This window comes from Melanostigma gelatinosum (assembly GCF_949748355.1).
Source record: "Melanostigma gelatinosum genome assembly, chromosome: 17".
Classification (NCBI taxonomy): Eukaryota; Metazoa; Chordata; class Actinopteri; order Perciformes; family Zoarcidae; genus Melanostigma; species Melanostigma gelatinosum.
In genome coordinates, this window is record NC_136650.1 from 21,582,515 (window position 1) to 21,601,035 (window position 18,521).

At 44.7% G+C, this 18,521-nt stretch overlaps 1 protein-coding gene across 1 annotated transcript in view; it reads left to right on the plus strand.

The window, feature by feature from the left end:
- Positions 1-611: 611 nt before the first annotated feature.
- Positions 612-18,521, plus strand: part of grin2da (glutamate receptor, ionotropic, N-methyl D-aspartate 2D, a) — a gene marked incomplete at both ends in the record, with an annotated part of 101,588 nt that continues 83,678 nt past the window's right edge. Inside the window, 4 exons of the mRNA XM_079287838.1 lie at positions 612-1,091; positions 2,522-2,659; positions 6,219-6,485; positions 13,658-13,845. Of these exons, the coding sequence (XP_079143964.1) occupies positions 612-1,091; positions 2,522-2,659; positions 6,219-6,485; positions 13,658-13,845 (1,073 nt within the window). The remainder of the gene's footprint in view (positions 1,092-2,521; positions 2,660-6,218; positions 6,486-13,657; positions 13,846-18,521) is intronic.

Sequence of the window (18,521 nt, forward strand, 5' to 3'; positions counted from 1 at the left end):
CTATGCTCCTCTTCAGGCTTCAAACCCATCTGGTATTTACAACATCATCGATGTATTTCATGTATTAATCCGCAAGATCCTCATTTAGATTCAGACGACATCTTCATTGATGAACAGTCATCGCTCTGGAGCTGTTGCTCTGCACTGACTAATCCTGATCTGTTAACTCTCCTTGTCGTCCTTTTTAAGCCGAAATGTCAGCAGGATTTAATCATTAGGGATCTAAATGCGACTAAGTTTGAAAACTAACAGGAAGTGAGAGTCAGGAACAACACACAGGGATGAGTAGGTGCATTGTTTGTCATCTATTTACATTGTTTACTGGAGAACTTGTGCTTCATAGCTTGAGAGAAATGTTGTGGCTGTTTGAAACTTGTTTTTTGGTTACAGAAGAAGTTTGACAGTAGAATGATGACACAATGTTTCATAATAATCTCTCTCTCTCCTCTCCAGGGTCTCCTGTCCTTATCAGGTGAAGCACTGTGAGCCACCGACCTCCCCTTCTCTCCTCCCTCCCTTCTGCCCCAAAGACGTCACCCGCTACCCCAAAACCCCTAAATCCCACCTGCCGAACCCCATCGGACAGCTGCCACTGGCCCTCCCCTTACCCCATGGTGGCCCCAAGGCCCGCCCTCTCACTGCTGTTGGCTGTCCTGGCCTGCACGGGGCCCGTGCGCCCCTCGCCCCCCCTACTGCTGCGGCCCCGGGAGAGAGAGAGGGACTCGGGTGGGGTCAACATCGCTGTGGTCCACTCGGGCTCCTCCCTGCTCCCGGAGACGGCGGTGGTGGGAGGCACGGGGGTCGGCGAGCCGGGGACGGGGCAGGGGCCCGGTCCGGGAAACGGTCCAGGAGGAGGAGGAGGAGGAGGAGGAGGAAGGGGAGTAACGGATACAGCCTCGTTCGAAGGAGCAGCTGCGATGGCCTCCTTTTCCTCCTCCTTCTCATCATCCCTGTCCCTGGCGGCACTCGTAGGGGAGACGGTGATGACGCCGTCGGGTCAGGCCAACGTCATCTACCTGGCTGTGAATGAGAGCAGCCCGGGCACCCTGCTGCTGCAGCTGTGTGAGCTGCTGGCCACCACACCACTTCAGGTAAACACCAAGTCACCTGGCACACAAGTCACCTGGCACACAAGTCACCTGGCACACAAGTCACCTGGCACACTAGTTACCTGGCACACTAGTCACCTGGCACACTAGTCACCTGGCACACAAGTCACCTGGCACACTAGTTACCTGGCACACTAGTCACCTGGCACACTAGTCACCTGGCACACTAGTCACCTGGCACACTAGTCACCTGGCACACTAGTCACCTGGCACACTAGTCACCTGGCACACAAGTCTTCCACGACTTTCTATCTGACAGATTTAGGCTCTTAGATTATTGCTGCCATGGTTTACTTGTTTGTTCATTCAGGTGTGGAGGAAATGCAAACGCTCCCTTCATTCAGTCATGTTCATTGTGCATGTTCATCTTTTCACTGATTCATTCATTCATAGTATAACTCTTGTGGACGGGAGTCTGCACCTCAACTCTCGAGAGCTGCTTGTGATCATACTGATGGAGGTAATAAAACGCACCACATGCGATACTCTTCAGTCGCTCATTCATATATTCATTCATTCTTCATGGAAATGTATGCATGTCTCTCTGTATCTAACCTGTCTGTCAGTTTGTGTTCATGTCAGAACAGCGGAAAGGTGTTGTTCTGAACATCCTCGATCAAGTATTTGCTGATCAGATGCTACTCTGTTAGAATTGAGCTGTCAGCTACACTTACATTCAATTTGCTCTCCTGAATCGCGACTAGAAAACAAGCGTTAAGTCATCAAGCCAGCCTCCAATCACTGTTGCTGCTCATATCATTACGGAAAGTAATGAGTAACCCTCATGCGTTCATCTTGAATTCATTACCGCTTTCTTGAACGGTAATCACAACAAAACCCCGGTTAGCAGAAGATTCATCCGAACACGGCTTGTTTGCGTGCGTGCCGCTGTGATCGGCCCTGTGGGGGTGTTCTGTGAGCCAGCAGCTTATCTGTGTTTTTTGTGGTGTGAAGCAGCTGAAGTTGTGCAGGTGCAACACACGCTGCCCTCCTGACAGGACGCCGGTCCGCTGCGAGGACATATACGTCCGATCTTATCTCTCTGAACATTGCTTGCCAATCGGAGCAGCACAGACGCCCCATTATTTAAAAGCCTCCAACAGTTCCATTACTTCAATAAAGCTGTGAAAGGAATAATCTGTTTCTTCAGCAGTCTAGATCCGTGGTAACGTCTTAGTATGGACGAGTATCAGATGTTGAATCCTGTGCAGAGCTGGTGAAGGTATACATTTTTCTGACATATTTTTCTCAATTTTTCACCCTCCAATTTCTTCTCAGAGCTTGCTGCATAAGAATAAAAGAAATGGCAGCTGTGTGACGAGCCGCTCAGGACATTCTTCTCATCGAGGCTGATGTAATGCCTTTCCTTTGATGTGCTTTGTTTCACTGTGAAAAATTTTTCTTCCTTTCAGGGTTTGGTGTTTGAGGAAGAGAGACCACCGCCTCCGAATCGCGCCCCTCTGGCCCCCATGCTGGAGTTTGTCTCCGCCCAGACTGGGGTTCCTGTGGTTGCCGTCGGGGGAGGGGCCAGCCTGGGCCGAGAGCCACAGGTATAAATGGATCACTTAACGTTGCATCGTCAACCTTGTTAATTGGGACTAAAGCTGGGTCTGTGGCTTAAAAGATGAAACAAGAAAGAGGAAATAATGAGCAAAGTGACTGAAGAACCACCTCTGAACCTCCACTGATCTTTCTGACGGGGAAATCTTCATTTCAAAGATATAATTGTGATTATTGCTTCAGCGGAGTCGAAGGATGAGTTTACACGTCTCCCTTGAAGTTGGGGTCAAAAATAATTGTGAAATACATCCATGGATACCCAATATATTTTGTCAGAAAATTGAATTTATTGATTGCTGTCGAGAATTTCAACAAAAAATAACAGCAAACAAAGCTTTACTGATGACATATCGGTAAATGATGGTCAACACAATCTGTTGCAGTGGGTGGAAGCCGTGAGTTCTGCCGTTCTTCGGTGGATGAAGCGTTTCTTAATGGACTATGTCCTCATGGGGATTACATTATGACATAGCAAGTCATCTTTCAATTTCTGATTCATATTTCATTTTAATTATAAATAATTGAGCAAAACTTTTCCTTCAACACATCAGATATTTTTGGCAACTTGGTAGCGGCAGAACACGATGTAAACAAAACTTTAATGTATTATGACCTCATCTAGTGATAGATATTGCAAACTTGTTTGCCACCAGTTACCGAAACATTAAACATTTATTTCTAGCCTCCTATTGACTCCTTTTAACTCTCTTTTGGTCTCAACTAACTCCTGGATGCTCCACTGTGTTCGCCGACGAGTCGCCTCCTTTGACTCTGCTGTTTGGTGCAGGTCAGGAAGCAAACATTAGGATTGTTAGAGCTTAATCTCAGAACACATCTGCCTGCTGCAGCTGTAAACGGTGTTAATGAAAGTGTCGACACTCAACCAGGAAGGTGCAGCTGTAAAACCAAGACTGAGGTTTAAGACGACGCCGACTGGAGCTCCAGGGTTGGCTGATAATTCTCTGTGGGTTCGTCACTATGAGCAACTCCTTTCACACTACAGATAGTCATTTGTTTAATTTTCAACATACAGTGACGTAGATCAAGCCAACAAAGAGGTTCAACAGGACAGATGTGCTACCTAATATAATATATAATAAATAGGCCAATTTGTTTCAAGTGGATCTTTTTGACAGCATGATGTGGTTATTGTGATTCCTACATAACTTCAGCGACTGTGACATCTGATGTCAGACGCTGAGCTCGGTGCTGAACTGTCAGCATCTGAGAATAATCATGATCAAAAGCAGCTGGCATTAAGGCGCGAGGTGAGTGCGCTTTGAAGCCGCAGACCTACTTTTGCTCCCGTTCGACTCGAACGAGTCCCTTTGATGAGCTTCGTACACCTCTGCGTGCTCCTGCTGCTGCATGTTAACACGAATGACTTACTGAGCCTAATATTACCTTCAATATCTTGCTTCAAGAGTTTACCAGCAAACTTTTGGTTCCATAAGGAGCAGGGATAACACTCATATGACATAAGATGAGATATTATTGATCCACAAAGCATTTCTACTGCATTAGTTAACGTTCTGAACGCCAAGCTGTGTCAAGCTATTTTGCACCCGTCACATTTTACCATCTATGGCCTCTTTTTTCCATCAAGTGCAAACACTCTGTGAAAGGGTGAAAGTTATAAGACAAAAACACAGACAGGGTAGCAACCTGTCAATCAGCGTGTAGCCCCGCCCTAAAGCATCCCCTGCTTTATGGTCTGTGTGACTCTAAATGGACCATAATGTACTAAATGAACATCATGCTGGATTGAAGAAGACTTGAAACTAGAGATTGAGACATAAACTCATGTTTACAATGTTTACTGAGGTAATAAATCAAGAGAGAAGTAGAGTCATTTTCTAGCCACTGGTGGGTTTTGGGGTTTAGATGTATTACAAACGGTATGTGCTAGTTAGCTCCTTGCCAAAAATAAAATCAGAAAGAATACGGACGACATTTTTCATTCATTCAGCCATGATGGTAGTTATGTTCCTTGAAATCGACCCAACCGGCTCGTGTACAAAGCTTCAGGCTGGTTTGAACCAGGAAGTACAGCTAGGCTAACTTAGCTTGCCAGCTCCTCTCCTTCCTCATGCACTGCGTTCAATCCAAATGCTGCTCCGCTGGAAAAGCCACAGTTCGGTGACCCTGCCTAATGGGCTTCAAAACAACAAACGCGCATCTTTGCCCCCAGAGTAGCCCTGCGTTTGAGAAATCTTTGTACAACTGAACTCTAATCAGTTCTTAATTGCCTTAGGGACGCTGAGTCATGCATTCTTTCCCCCTCGATACACGCCAAGAATCAATCAACCTCGTGTCAACAGTGCTTTGGAAAACTGTGACTTGGGACACAACGTCCGTCATTCATTGTTTCCGGTGAGTGCTCACGTGACAAGTGTGCAAGTGGAGTATTTAAGCTCCAGCGTCTACGGGGGCACCAACATGTTGTTTTATATTTCACTCCCCTCTGAGCTGGGTCCAGACAAGCTTACGACATGAATCAGGCCGACACTGTTCAGAGCAGCGTGACCCCGAGCTGAGCCTCAAGTTTCCCCTTTGATCATCCACATGTACACAAAGAGCCTGGCCGATTCATTTCAACACATGCTCGACTGCCTCTTCGTTCATGCTCAGGAAGAACAAAAATAAAGTTCTTACCAACACGGCTGGAAACTCTGGACCATCCGACTCCTAACCTATACGGATTCTGCCTTTGTTCTAGTTTCAAGGAGAATACAAAAGAGAAAAGAAAGAGGAAATGAATCCGTCTCTGGACCAGTGCGTGGCTCATCGGTCCACATCAAATGTGAGTGGAGCAAGAGGAAGGATATCACTGCCTCTTTCGTTGGCACTGAAAGCCTGATTCACAAGTCAAGGACTTTTTGCTTTGACAGACAGGCAGAGTCCTCCTGGTGCTTAGTCAGTCAGCAGCCGCGAGGCAAAGAACGGAGCGGAGCTGCATGAGAACGGCTAGACTGCCACTGTCTGGATACACTCTTACATAACGGGGAGTGTGAGAGCATTATGGTCATGACAGTTTACCACCGTGCATTTTGCAGTGAAGGCCGATGCCAGTGGGCTGCATTGTGGTAGAATCGATAGCGTGTCTGCTTGTACTTGAGGTAAAACACTGAAGTATCAACCTGTCGCCCTTTATTTCAACGTTGTCACAGAACTTTTACTGAGACTTCACCCAGCGAAACACTTCCAGCAGCTCTACTCAAAATATTAGGCCTGAAAGGCCGATGTCAGCGTAGTGAAAATATGTGCAGCATTTTAGATCATCCCTCAGTCGTGAAATGTGACCATTGTCATATTACATATACATTCATAAAAACGTTGACCCACTATCAGTGTGAGCTACGAGGTCACGTTGCAATATTAGCTCACACAGTCTGGCTCGAGATTATATTCCTGCATTGCCTAATCCTCGCCTCAAATGTTTTCAGAAACACGTTTTAGTTCCGGTCACCGGATCACAAACGCTCTCATTTTAAAGCCAAATGTTCTCATGGATTCATCAGCTCTCTCTCTCTCGCTCTCTGCCTTCAGGAAAGTGGCTCCATCTACCTCCAGTTCACCTGCTCCACCTCCCTCCAGCTCGAGGTGATCTTCGAGGTGCTCGAGGAGTACGACTGGACCTCCTTCTCTGTGGTGACCACCCGTCACCACGGCTACGAGGACTTCCTGGCCATGGTGGAGGGTATGACGGACGGTTCATTCATCGGCTGGGAAAAGAAGAGTGTGGTGATTCTCAACGTGACGGACGACCCCGGCGGGGCCCGAGCCAAACGGATGCTCAAAGACTACGAAGCCCAGGTGAGTCCGACCTTAATGTTCCCAGAATATATATATATATATATATATATATATATATATATATATACACAATATTAAGCTGAGGAATTTACAACACCTGTCTCTCATCATGTTGAGCTGTCTACCTTCTTCTTGTGCACCCCGGGGCTCAGCTAACCAACGTCAGTAAAGACTCCACGAGCGTTAAAGACCCAGGAAATGTCGAGTTTAAAAAAAGACCTTCCTCCATTGTTACCGTGACATCCTGTTATCAGCTGCTGAATCTGAAATTCACTACTTGTTCACTATTGGCCGTGCCCATAAACGCGGAGGGTGATAGAGAACCTCAAAGTGCAAGGCCTTAATATTTGGGGGTTTGTTATGGAGGATTACAGACGGGCTCTGGTGTATTTGCAATAAAACAAATGTTGAAAACATACTTTTATTAGAGTTTGAGATGTTTGTAATGGAATTACTCCATTCTGGAGAACGTCTCCTTCAGGGAAAACAGAATGGACAAATAAATACAAATATAAAACATCATAATATGTTATGAGTTTTCAAACAAAGTGGCAAGATCAAAACGCAAGTCCATTATTAAATACAATGTGTATATATATATATACACATGTACATATGTGGGCATAGAACAGGAAGAAGTAAAGTAGGAGAACATGAGAAGAATTAGTAAAGAAATACTTCAAGTTCAAATGAAATGTCTTCACATTTCTTTTTGTGTGTCAAACATCACTAGTCGTCCGAGACGGTGTCGCCATCGGCTAATGACTGAACATTTACAGTCAGTGAGATATAAATAAACAGCAGCTTTCTGATGCACAGATCGGGGGAACCAGCAATTCAAATGTCTCTCTTCTGACTTTTCCTGTTTGCTGCAGCAAACAAACTAAACCGCTGATTCAATTTCAGCAGGACTCCAAAGAGTCAACACCAGGTTAATCGACTTTGTCAGATCAATATATTTGCAGTGCTCTCTCTGCACCTGCAGTTTTGACAATAAAAGCTCCATCTTCAGGCTTTTTTTAACGAGAGGAAAGATTCTGAGGAAAGCTATAACGTCTCACCATTAAATAAATTGGCTTCCGGTAAAAGCCTTATTTAGGAGAGGTTGACTGAGGACACACCAGTCATTTACGCTGACATCCTGGGGGACCACTTACACACGCAATCCATCACACACACGCAATCCATCACACACACACACAATCTATCACACACACACACCTGGGAGCTTTGTAGCGCGACTGCAGCGTTTAACTGTTGCAGCTCTGCAGCTGCTCTGCTGAACCGCTGAGCATTCCGGCTTCTTCAGCAGCTTCATCCTGTATCGTGCATCCTCCTTTGTGAGCGGTTCTCAGTGCAGTTGCAAACAAATCGCACGTCTTACAAACGCGTTGTTTTTTTTGGATGACTTGATCATCCTCTTTCTATTTTTTTTAAGTGCGTCAGACTTTTTGTCTTTCACACATTGAAGCATTTTCTGAGAGGTTGAGACTCGCCAACGTGTCATCGTCTACAGTGAAAGAAAGGAAATCAACACAAGAGACACTTGTTTCGTGTGTTTCCCCCGGGTCCCTGTGTTAGCTGCTTCTATACAACCACTTCAGGACGCATGCCCCTTATGGATCAACGCATCCTCAAACAATGATTCGTATGATATCCCACAAAAAGCTACTCCTCATTTTTCGTGCTTTTTCCCACGTTGACCTGCAACACGTGTCACTTTACGCTCGTTACATCCGTACGGTCTTTTCAAAATGAACTTCCGTCTTCCCAGGAAACTCAGTTTTTTGGGTTTAGGCAACACAATCATTTCGTTAGGCTTAGGAATAGATCATCCTTTGGGTAAATGAACAAAAACATGGAAGTGCACAAGTTATGTGACACAAACATTGACTTCTCGTTTCACATTGGGAAGGAACAGCGGGCTCATGGCAGAAAGGTCGCTGCTTGTTGGACCCATCTGCATGAGCAGTATCTCCCCCTTCTCTCTCATTCCTCTGTGTCCTTCTTATTCGTGTTCTTTCCTTGCGGTCATCATTTCACCGTTGTGAGCATAAGATGACCTTTGTCAAAATGAAGTGAATGAAAGGGAGAAAGAGAAGACCAGCGAGAGCATGATGTAATGTCATGAAAGTGATGTGACATGTTGAATCGGGACGGAGGAAATGAACTCTGGGCTTGAGATGTGGTTCTTTTCTAAGAAGAGTCCGTGCAGGTGCAGGTTATTTTAGGAGATGGCTGATGCGTTTAAAGCAGGATGGCTTGGTTGCATTTAGCCGAATCAGTTCCAGGGTTGTGGTATTGTTCCTGCTCACTTACTTGTAAGCATTAGGATGCAGTAAACTAAGATGGCAATCACTGTACAGATTTGGGTCATGCACATGATTCTTATAACTTGATATCGCTGCCTTTGGATTTAAAGGTTGTTTTATATCTTAAGCCCGCTGCTTATTTCACATTTTATCTTTCAAACACATTGGTTTTTTTAAAGGTCCAGCATGAAGTGCAAATGTCAGGGGTTACTTCAAACTATCTTGAAGGAGAGTAATTATACTCACATCACATACGTTAGAGGTTACCAGTGAACAGCGTCAATGGAGAAAAGGTAACGGCCGAACATCTAGTCAATGTCGAAAAGGTTTCATTCACTTCTACACCAATCTACCTCGACATGCTGGCGCTGCAAGTCATTTGTCGACTGAAAAGTGCTGCGGCTGCTGAAATGTCCCGCAACATAATGTCCACCTGCACACAAACAAAAGCAGCCAATGGGCAGCCAATGGGCAGCCAATGGACAGACAATGGACAGCCAATGGGCAGCCAATGGACAGCCAATGGGCAGCCAATGGGCAGCCAATGGGCAGCCAATGGGCAGACAAGCACAGCGCAAGCTTTTGGACGTTCTCCAAGGATGTGGTTCTTTTGTTTTGTTTTCTTAGTTCTCTCACTGACATGTTGACATCGGGGTATTGTGTTCCTCAGTTCCAGGGTCAGTATCTTCCGTCAACATTTGCTATTTTTAACAATATAGGCGTACAAGTCCTTGAAAAAATGCTTATTGCATCTGTGTTGGCGTTCCTGCCGAGAGGAACAATGTGCTGTGGAAGCACAGCCTTTGTCAGTATGTGGATATGTCTCCTTTGCTTTATTTCACGTCTCCTCAATCGACTCTTGGGTGATCTGGAAATCGATCTGCTCTGCTACTCTGTCACGAGGTACATTTAAAGATCAGTGAACGCGGAGGCTTGAGTGATGAAATACCAGAGCATCGTAAGCAAAAGTGTGTTGATGAACACACGCCTCTACTGGGACTCTGGGAGAGATCGGTCACACCGGCTGATCGGCTGCTTTCAAACTGAATCACCACAGCAGAGCAGCGTCAAACCTTCAATCATTTTGGCGACTCAATTATTTCCACATATTAAAAGGCATTCTAATTATAATGTGGTAAATAAATAATGAACATAAATAACTAAAAAGTAGACTTACTTGTGCAAAGTCTTCATAAAAGTGTTGTGCATGTGCAGGTACTCAACCTGTTTCATCATCAGGAGCAACATTCTTCTTGATTATTATCGTTACATTGTCTGTACAAACACACCAGTGTGACACCTGCATTCGCTCTGATCGAATCGCTGGAACGGTGACTACGTGGAGCTGGGGGTTAAAGTATTTTCTATTTATTCAACATTGACTTCACTTTTCAGACTGCATCTCATGTGATGGGTTCCAAATTGAAACATTAATGTTGTACCCAAAATCTGAACACGTGTAAGTAAGAGGGAATGACTGAAATGTGGTGAAACATGTCAACGAGTTGAAGATGGAGATAATGAAGACGGATACGATGTAGCCTGTGTCGTGTTAGCACGCTGTTTTTGTTGCCAAGATAAGTCGGACCTCTTTGGGGTGAGTTGGTCCCTCGGGTCACAGGAGTGCAAATTCTCCATTATTCTACGATACTGCTGCTTTTCTTGCTGTTGTCATTATTACACCTCGTCACTGCTCCATTTTGAAATGCCGCTCGCGAGGTTGCGTGCCAACATCTGCATACTCCCGCACATGATGCTGAGGCCTTTGATGAAGTGCTCTCTCCATCTCTCTCATCCTCTCTTTCTTGTGCTCTCGTTCCCCCTCTCCCTCTCTCGTCTGACATTAAAATGACTCACAAGAGATATCTGCGACGTGAAGGGTCTGTATTTCATTTATACCTGGAATTAAAATAAGCCTCCAGTGCACCAACATCATTTATCTTCAAAACATAAATACTGCATGCCTCGCCGGCCTGACAACTTTAATGTTAATAAAAGTATTAATCTTATGTGTCTGTTATGCATAATGTTGGAGGCTCCAGTGCTGCATGGGCCATGTATTGTACCTCAAAGCTTTCCTCCGCCAACCAGCATAACGCAAGCATCAGCTGATGATTCGGATCTCGCTGTTGGACTGGTCAGCGGGGTAAGAGGCGTGCTGTCTGTCCTCTTCATGTCTCTATTCCTACAGGAGAGCATGACACACTAAAAGCAGTGCAGCAACACTGACTGCTGGTGTAAGGCTAGATTTCTTTCACTTTTTCAGACTTTGATATCACGTGTCAGAGTGCAGCTCTGAACATCCTCTGAGGTGGTTTCAGCGATTAAACACCAGCTTCACAGTCAGTTGGTTCAGGACTATTGGTGCAGTATTTAAAACAACACTGGCGGCTCCAAGCGGTCAGCATAGATGCTGGAATAGCAACAGTTATATCAGAACTGGGGAGCATTTGTTCATTGAAAGAAGAGCAAGGAACGGCACTGAAGTACGGAAGAACGTCCGGGCATAACATGAGTAGCCTTTTTATCCAGTCAATGACTTTCTCATCTCAACAAATAAAGCTTTGTTGTGTCAAAAACGAGGAGATCAGGAGTGGCTGCCAGCATGCCAGCATGCTTAGATGGCATCTTGACAATCGTACCAGCTGATGTCAGATACAGATCAATGCATCAGACTGTGCTTCATTCAGAAACGGCATTGTGTCTTTCCGTTAGAGAGAACATTCAGATCAGTCCACGTCATTTCAAGAGAAGAATATTGATATTATTTAATTTCAGAGTTACAGTATTTAACTGTTCGCCTGAGGCGGAACTGTCCGGGCCGCTGTGGTGCTGAACAGGCTACTGCTCACACACAGCAGCGTGTTTTCCTTTCTCTCCGTCAACTATGATGACTTCCTCATCTATTTATCGAGAGAAATTGGCCTTTTTGTTTTCTTGAGAATTGAGATATATAAATCATTCATCATGAGAAAATATGCTGTTATCTTGAAATGACAAAATAATTGTTATTTCAGCAATAAGATAGAATGTCGTAAGCAAAGCCGTTGTTGGCTTCCGCACTGAAGGGTTTTCATTTTCTTCAGACCGGCTTTGGCAAGAGTTTGATTGACAGAAGGTTCATCCAATCACCTGCCGAGTGTTTGTTTTTTTAAAGTGCCTGCCCTTTTAAAAACTGTTTCCAACAACAGCTTCTCAGATGGTTCTGTGTAACAACCCATCTGGCACCTCAGGTTAATATTGCTAGGTGGTAAAAATGGAAGTGTTCCATAGTGATAATAAAATATCTGCCTTTTGAAAAACGTGCAATACAGTGCATGAAAAACAGTGGCACGAAGTTAAATTGGTTCTCTATCAAAAGGTGTTTTGTGCGAATATTCACTCTTTTTTAAAAGAGACTTTTCATTTCAGCCTGGATGTTCGTGCGATAAAACTGTCGTGTTAAAATATGAACGAGCCACGGGGATCTCAATGACATGTCCAACGTTTGAAAAATGAGACACCTGCACTAACAAAGTGATTGATGGCAGAGAATCATAAGAAATGACGCCTCATTGGATGGCAGGAGACGGAGAACTCTGCTCCGTTTTTGTGGAGAGGAGCACTTTGACAGACTTGATGCTCTCTATTTCACACGAACACACGACCAACTTACAGCTCAAGGAAACGCCTGCGCCATATGTGAAGACATCTGAACATACTGACTGAGGATGTGATTGACGGGGACCTCGTGCCGAAACAGATTCCGTTTTATTGCGGAAGGGATCGGCGTCGTCTCGGTGAATGTGCAGCGTGCGACGGGATCCATGCGCCGCACGCCTGCTGGAGTGTGTCAGTGAAGCATTTCCATCTCGACTAATTTCCGTTTTATAACCGCTCCAATGGTCTAACAAAACTGTGGAGCAAATTTTTACTCTGGTGCTTCCTCTGAGTAATCATCTGAAGTACCCTCAGCATCAACCACACACACACACACACACACACACACACACACACACACACACACACACACACACACACACACACACACACACACACACACACACACACACTCTTTCCCTCACCCTCTTATAGTTTCAAGTTTTATACTCTTGTTTTGTCTTTTTAATCTCGCTACCCCCCCATCCAATTTCCGCCTTGAATAATGTATGAGAGGGAAATGCGTGACCGACCAGGAGGCACCGTTTATCAAGTGCAGCTCCCTGTGTTGAAAAAAACCAAAATAATAATAAACAGGAGAGGCAATAATGTACAAGTGCACCTAGTGTACTGATGTGTAAATGAGAATAATCCATAATTCTTAAGGTAACATGAAAGGGCATTATGGGACCAGGCATGAAGGAACCAGCGAAGATGAGAAATGCGACGGAATCTCACTTTTGTACTCACACTTGTCGATTGCTCCTCTCACTCTCTCTCTCACTATTCTTGCTTTTCTTTCTTATTCCTCTGTTTCCTCATCTTCCTCCTTAGTCTTGGTCTTATGCGTGTTATTTTAATTGTATTTCCTTCATAACATAATCTTATCTTCCCCTCTGCCCTCCCTTTATAATTTCGCTTCATTCCCTGTTCACTACACCCCGTCTCTCCTTTTCAAATTACATCTTTCTCTATTACCTCTTAATCATTTGTTGATTTACTTCCTTCCTGTCCCTTTCATTGTATTGATTTCCTCGCTACCTTCCTCTTTCCTTCCTTCCTTTTCATGATTCATCTTTTCCTCTCCCACTTTTTAAACCTACTTCTCATATATTGTATCCCTGTATTCTCCCTCCTACTTGCCTCCATCCTTCTTCCACTAATTACTTCCCACCCTCTCGCTCCCACCTTACCCACTCCCTCCTTCTCCTCCTGCTCCAGGTCCGTCTGCTGTACTGCTCCCTGGAGGAGGCTGAGCTGGTTTTCCGGGCGGCCTTGGCGGCGGGTCAGGCCGGGCCCAGTCACATGTGGTTCGCCGTGGGACCGGCGCTGTCCGGTTTGGGCCTGGAGGGGCTGCCCAAGGCCTTGTTCGCTATTCGGCCGCAGGGCTGGAGGGACGAGCCTCGAAGGTATGAGCAGAGCAGGAGGGCTTCAGGGGTTCACTGGCGGTGGTGATTCCTCAGGTAGAGAGGAAGTCATTTCAAAACCTCTTCAGGTATTATATACAGGGACTTTGTTTTACTTTGCAATGATGGACGTTTGGGGCTAGATATATGCAAAACAGATGTGGACCAACAAATAATCATATCTGCTTTTCTTAAACAAAATATGTATTTATCTTCTGTATTTGAGATGAAAACTGCAAACTCAAGTTTACTTCCTGAAGCTTCAAGGCGTACTGCACAGCCTTCAGGTAAACCTAAGCTAGCGAGCGCTGACTCTACAATTTCTATAACAGATGTGTCCCCAAGGTCAAGAATAAAGCATGTGCTCAATATTTATTTTGTTGTAGTTTGTAGGACAATAAAAATCCTAAATGCAGTGAATTGAACAAGGGTGTGTGGACAAAAAATGATACTTTTCATCTGTAAAAAGGAAGATTCTAGATGCTGTTCGTGCAAAAGCAAGGCAAGGCAAGTTTATTTGTACAGCACATTTCAACAACAAGGTCATTAAAAGTGCTTCAAAAGTAACATCACTTTGCTTTTTGAAGTGCAATGTTTGAGATCCGAACAAATCAGCAGCATCTCACTTTTACTACTGGCTCCATACAATCTACTGTCATCGGGTAAAGAAAAGTCAAACAACTTAACCGACAGCAGGGCAAGAATACGCAGAATTCAACCAAACTCTGAGAGCAAAATAACACCATTTAGTAATCTTCACGCGGCGTCGGCCCATCGTTTACATCCGCCGTGGAGGCCGTACAGGTCGTGTAGGATTAGGTTTGTTTATTGGATTAAATCCACAGTGACAAGCGAGAACATGAAGTTTCGTTTTGTCCTCCCCACTGCACGGAGACTACTTTGCTAAAGAACTGGTGGCAATACAAATCCAATCACAAAACTATCAAAACGTACCGGAACCAACCTTCCACATGACTGGCAAGCGCTGAACAGCTCCTCTTCTTCAGTCTACCGAGGACAGACCGGACACTACAGCATCTCCCTATCGCCCTCCAAGGAACCCGACGGGCCGGGGCTAACTAGTTAGCATGCTACTCTCAGGAGACATCTCTGCAGCACAACACATAGACTGTAACCTCTTCACGTGCTGCTCAGAATGTGAGTTCATTTTCTAAATGTTTTAAACTAAAATCATGGCCAGATCTTAAATCAACTTCCAACTATGTTTATCTCTCTAAAACCTGTCCGACCCCTCAGGGAACCCTTAAATACAACGTGAAATGTCAAAATAATAACTGGAACACCAGAACACATGTTTTACAGCACGAGAAGCCTTTTACAGTATTCACTGTTGATCTGATCTCAATAGACTGACCAGGTGAAAGGTGGAAGCCCTGTTTGATTTCAAGCATTAAATCCACCTGAGTCATGACGGGAAGCACAGGGAGAGGAAGGTTAGAGAGGATTTCAGCCAACTCAACGATGGAGGGCAAAGATGACCGTTTGTGTTTTACTGCATCAGAAATCCAAACCGGGTAATTAAGGATTCCACACTGTTCAATACGTTTTATATCTTTCCATAAAACAAGTCAAAACAACAACGCTCTCTTTGTCTCTCATTGTCTCTCTCTGTGCTGAAGTAAACACCCTCTGACTGTCGGCCATCTTGAAGGAATGGGTCTCTCTGAAGACCATGAATTCACCCGCAACTCAACCATAAACTCAGACTCGAATTTATGATGCATTCAGGCACTCCTCTCCGTTCACAATTTCATCACCAGCAAATAAGTTCAGCTCTTGCACACCAGAAAGTCTTAGAACACAGACAGGTGATCTCATGAGTGCGAAAGAATCAAAACTCCTGCGTGTACTCACATTTACTTTAACGTATTTACAAAGAGTTGGTCCTCTGACAAACAATGTACCAGGTTACAAGTAGTAATGCTTCCCACACCTGCCCTTAATACTGTCACATGGCAGGAATGTAGATACTTTACTTCAGTATTTCATACACATCTTAACATTTCACTACACTTTTCATCGCTCTGTTTGAATTGAGATATTCACCAGTGACTGAAGGCAAATACGTGGTAATAATTACTTGGTCATGTGATATTTCCCGACTTAATGAGTAGATTAGAATCGCCTGAATGCACCATTGCATAATTGACCAGTGGACGATGGTTTATTGGATACTAAGGGGTGCAAATGATACACCAGCTGTGTGCTCCAAATCCCAACAATTAAACATTTCAGATGAATGTGACAGACGGAGTGCTCCCCGCCTCCCTTCAGTGGTATATCACAGTAAGTCGGTTATCTGCTGCAGTGTTTATGACTGCCGCTGCTGATGGATCCCCTAGAGAGCATTTCTATCGACACTAAAGAAATGATGCTCATGATGTGGTCCAGTAGTTTCTGTGAAGACATTAAAGAAACGGCACCCTTGCTGCGATGGGAGCAGAGTCTCCCCCACCGCACCACGAACAGCTCCGTCCAGTGTGAAATAAAATGCAACCTTGTTGACAGATTCAGCATATCGTAACATAACATGTGGGGAAGAGTTGCCATAACTATGTGATATATTTTCAGGCACGCGACCCACTGTCTGCTGTCACAAACCACTTGAAGTTTTTTTTCAATACGTCAAATATTAAAGCGTGGGCACTTGGCACCTTGACACTGCTGCCCAAACAGCAAGATAGGACGAGTACGGATGAGACCGTGTTGGAAAGTGGATGCTGTGGAGCCTCAATTAACACCGTGAGTTACGCTAGTAACACGGCTAAACAATCATTTCATCGAAAATCAACAATATTTCAATCAAGCAAATGTTTTTACGTTGATTTCGTATCAAGTTCGTAATAATGTGTAACACATAATGAGATCAATATTAGACTCACCAGATGTACCAGCTGGCACGTTTGTGTGTCCAAATTTAGCCAATTCCATTGATGGAAGTTGTAAAACAATCATAATCTCATTAGGAACATAAGTGAGTGACATCTGACTCGACGTACTGGCCAACATGGCTGATGCTTTTTGGAGAGGCCCGTTCCTACAGGTAGACCCTCTCTGATGACTTCTTCCTCTGGCTTCCTCTAAACTATGTTAACTAACGAAGGACAGCTACATGCAGACACATACAAACAACCAAATATATACTCACCGTCACTTTGAACGTTTCAGGGACGGCGGCGTGTTACAGTCATTGCGTCTTCTCAAAATACACTTCTGTGTTTACAGAAAACGTACAGTTTTCACCGGCTGTATGCATTAAGTGTCTTTTTCAAAATAAACTAATTTCAAAATAAACTTCCAATGTACTTAGGTTTAGGGCAACATTGTGGTATGAGTTCAAAATACATGTACATAATAAATTTGTTAAATAAAATAAGTCGGATTCTTACGTAACTGGCACACGTTTGGTGCGTAAGTTACATAACAAAACTATAAAACAAGTCAACCACTGTGTTCAACGTATCAGCATACGACGGTTCGCATATCTTACGGCTTTTTGTGCGTTTTCCTACAAAAGCCAGCAACATGTTTCAAGTTGTGTTCCTTACATGCATACAGTCCTTTCTGAATACACTTCAGTCTTCACAGGAAACCACTCACGGCGCATTGTTGTTGGTAGGCATAGCTGAGGATGCTGGATGAGACCAGCCAGGTTTTGTTTGACCAGTCTTTTGCTCTCTATACTGTGTTGGGTGCTCTGAGCTTCTAATAATGTCCTGGATGGGTTATTGGAGCTAAAGGGTTCTTCGCTGCATCTGCACCAGATGCTGAGGATGAGGAGGAGATCTTTAAACAGCATCTCCTGAAAGTCACCAACGACCTCCTCCTCTCCTCAGACGCTGGTCATCTCAACATTGTCATCCTCCTCGACCTCACCGCAGCTTTTGACACCATCAACCACAACATCCTTCTCTCGCGCCTCGAATCCTCCCTCAACATCACCGGAACTGCTCTCTCCTGGATTAAATCATATCTCACAAACAGACAACAGTTCATCAGTGTCAACAACTGCACCTCCTCCACTGCTCCTCTGTCTCAAGGCGTCCCCCAGGGTTCGGTGCTCGGTCCTCTTCTGTTCATCCTCTACTTGCTCCCTCTTGGTAACATCATACGTCAACATGGACTTCACTTTCACTGTTACGCCGATGATGTCCAGCTCTACATCTCCACAAAAGCCATCACTCACTCCACTCTCACCAACTGCCTCACTGACATTAAATCATGGACGCAAACCAATTTCCTCAAACTGAACTGTGATAAATCTGACATGATCATCATCGGTCCCAAATCCCTCACCAAAACCTGTCACAACTTCTGCCTCACCATCGACAACTCCACTCTGTCTCCCTCCCCACACATCCGCAACCTTGGAGTCATGTTTGACAGCAACCTCTCCTTTGAACACCACGTCAAACAAATGACCAGAACTGCCTTTTTCCACTTAAAAAACATCGCCCGTCTCCGCCCATCACTCCCCTCATCTGCTGCTGAAACTCTGATCCACGCCTTCATCACCTCCAGAATCGACTACTGCAACAGCATTCTTCACGGAACATCATCCAAAATCCTAAATAAACTCCAGTACATCCAGAACTCTGCTGCTCGCCTGCTCACCCGCTCCCGCTCCCGTGACCACATCACCCCTGTTCTCCAGAACC